Raw genomic sequence first — 803 nt, forward strand, 5'->3', positions numbered from 1 at the left:
GTGTGTGTGTGTGTGTGTGTGTGTGTGTGTGTGTGTTACTATGAACATAATAAATTTTTGTGCCATTACTTTTACATATAAATTGTTTTCTTTTGTATACACATACACAGAAACATATATGTACATACACACATGTATATTCAACTAATCTTTACAGTAAATTACTTATTTGATTTACAAGATCTTCTTTACATGTTGTACGATCACCCTTCCCTTGCCCAAACATGACATCTTTAATTTCACACCTAATTCCAGGAGTAAATAGTGGTGGATGGGTTTCCAAATAGTCTTCTAACATGGCAACAGAAGGTTGAATTAAATCCAGTCGTCTTGATAAGGCATCTCTAAAAGTTATACCACCACGCATAGCTTTGCGAGTCCTGTCAAACAGAACAGACAAAAAAAAAAAGTCTTGGTTACAATCTGGTTGAGAAGTAATTTATATGATCTTAGTGATTACTGCAATATAAAAATAAGTTGTAATAAGAATCAGATTGTTGAGAAGCTAAAGAGAGAAACCAGTTATTTTTTAAAAACTACAAATAAGAACGTAAAAAAAATGGAACAAACTGATCATGAAAATGGAAAGATGGAGAGAAGGCTGCTTCAAGACAGCAACTAATGCACAGACATGATAACCTCAGACCAAGAAAGTTTATTATTAATTACAATTTGATTAATATATACATCATAATACGAAGATGAAATTATAAACCTCTCATAATCCCAAAATACACAGTACATAGTGTGTGTGTGTGTGTGTGTGTGTGTGTGTGTGTGTGTGTGTGTGTGTGTGTGTGTGT

General features: G+C 33.0%; 1 protein-coding gene across 3 annotated transcripts in view; it reads right to left on the reverse strand.

Annotated features, from left to right (window-relative positions):
• LOC106474656 (phosphoserine phosphatase-like) overlaps positions 1-803 on the reverse strand; it is an 8,729-nt gene that overhangs the window by 3,893 nt on the left and 4,033 nt on the right. For 2 of the 3 annotated variants that reach the window (XM_013935349.2, XM_013935347.2), the window contains exon 3: positions 246-380. The exons of the other annotated variant lie outside the window; for it this stretch is intronic. In XM_013935349.2, the coding sequence (XP_013790803.1) occupies positions 246-380 (135 nt within the window). The remainder of the gene's footprint in view (positions 1-245; positions 381-803) is intronic. 3 annotated transcript variants of the gene reach the window in all.

The sequence above is a fragment of the Limulus polyphemus genome, unplaced genomic scaffold, assembly GCF_000517525.1.
Source record: "Limulus polyphemus unplaced genomic scaffold, Limulus_polyphemus-2.1.2 Scaffold7487, whole genome shotgun sequence".
In the NCBI taxonomy this organism is placed as follows: Eukaryota; Metazoa; Arthropoda; class Merostomata; order Xiphosura; family Limulidae; genus Limulus; species Limulus polyphemus.